The 1,464-nt window shown below is 61.0% G+C and overlaps 1 protein-coding gene across 1 annotated transcript; it reads left to right on the forward strand.

Moving 5' to 3' along the window:
• Positions 1-126: 126 nt before the first annotated feature.
• LOC117243840 (serine/arginine repetitive matrix protein 2-like) lies at positions 127-630 on the forward strand (the record flags this gene model as incomplete). Its single annotated transcript, XM_033511812.1, has 1 exon — positions 127-630. A coding segment is annotated over one exon (504 nt), but the record flags the coding sequence as incomplete, so codon positions are not given.
• Positions 631-1,464: the final 834 nt, after the last annotated feature.

Below are 1,464 nucleotides of genomic sequence, written 5' to 3' on the forward strand. Positions count from 1 at the left end.
GTGTCCCCAAAGTGTCCCCAGAGTGTCCCCAGGGTGTCCCCAGAGTGATGGACAAGGGATGGGGACAGGGACAGGGACAGGATGAGGGACAGGAAAAGGGGCAGGGAAAGGATCAGGATCAGGACCAGAACCAGGACCAGAACCATTAACAGGACCAGAACCACAACCAGGATCAGGACCAGGACCAGGATCAGGACCAGGACCAGGACCAGGGTCAGAACCATTACCATGACCAGAACCAGAACCAGCACCAGGACCAGAACCAGAACCAGCACCAGAACCAGCACCAGAACCAGGACCAGGACCAGAACCAGGACCAGCACCAGAACCAGAACCATTACCAGCACCAGCACCAGGACCAGGACCAGCACCAGAACCAGAACCAGCACCAGAACCAGCACCAGGACCAGAACCAGCACCAGAACCAGGACCAGCACCAGGACCAGCACCAGGGTCAGAACCAGGACCAGCACCAGAACCAGAACCAGCACCAGAACCAGCACCAGGACCAGAACCAGAACCAGCACCAGGGTCAGAACCAGGACCAGAACCAGGACCAGCACCAGGACCAGAACCAGCACCAGGACCAGAACCAGAACCAGGACCAGGACCAGAACCAGGACCAGCACCAGAACCAGAACCATTACCAGCACCAGCACCAGGACCAGGACCAGCACCAGGACCAGAACCAGGACCAGAACCAGCACCAGGACCAGAACCAGCACCAGAACCAGCACCAGGACCAGCACCAGGGTCAGAACCAGGACCAGCACCAGAACCAGAACCAGCACCAGGACCAGCACCAGAACCATTTCCAGGGTCAGCAGCAGGACCAGCACCAGGAGCCCACCTGCCACTGGCCGATGCTCTCCACGCGCTGGCCGAAGGGTCTCTGCAGCCCCGTGCAGAGCTTGAAGGCGTCGCTGCGGATCTCGATGACGTTGTTGACCAGGGCGCACATGGCGGCCAGCGGGAAGGCCGAGGAGAAGAGCACCACGTAGCCAAACTGGATGAACATCTCCTGGTAGTCCTGGAAGGTGTCCTGACGGGAACGGGGGATGGTGGGAAGGGCTCAGGATGGAGCCTGGTGGCCACGGGGACACCTCGGGGTGGTGACAAGTCATGGGGACATCTCGGGGAGGTGACAAGTCATGGGGACACCTTGGGGAGGTGACAAGTCATGGGGACACCTCGGGGAGCCCATGGGACACTCTGGGGAGGTCACTGGGTCCAGGGACACTTTGGGGAGGTGACAAGTCATGGGGACACCTCGGGGAGGTGACAAGTCATGGGGACACCTTGGGGAGCCCACGGGACACTTTGGGGTGGTCATTGGGTCCAGGGACACCTTGGGGAGCCTGGTGGCCACGGGGACATCTCGGGGTGGTGACAAGTCATGGGGACACCTTGGGGAGCCAACAGGACACTTTGGGGTGGTCATCGGGTCCAGGGACACCTTGGGGA

The sequence above is a fragment of the Parus major genome, unplaced genomic scaffold (genome assembly GCF_001522545.3).
Source record: "Parus major isolate Abel unplaced genomic scaffold, Parus_major1.1 Scaffold1111, whole genome shotgun sequence".
Taxonomy (NCBI): Eukaryota; Metazoa; Chordata; class Aves; order Passeriformes; family Paridae; genus Parus; species Parus major.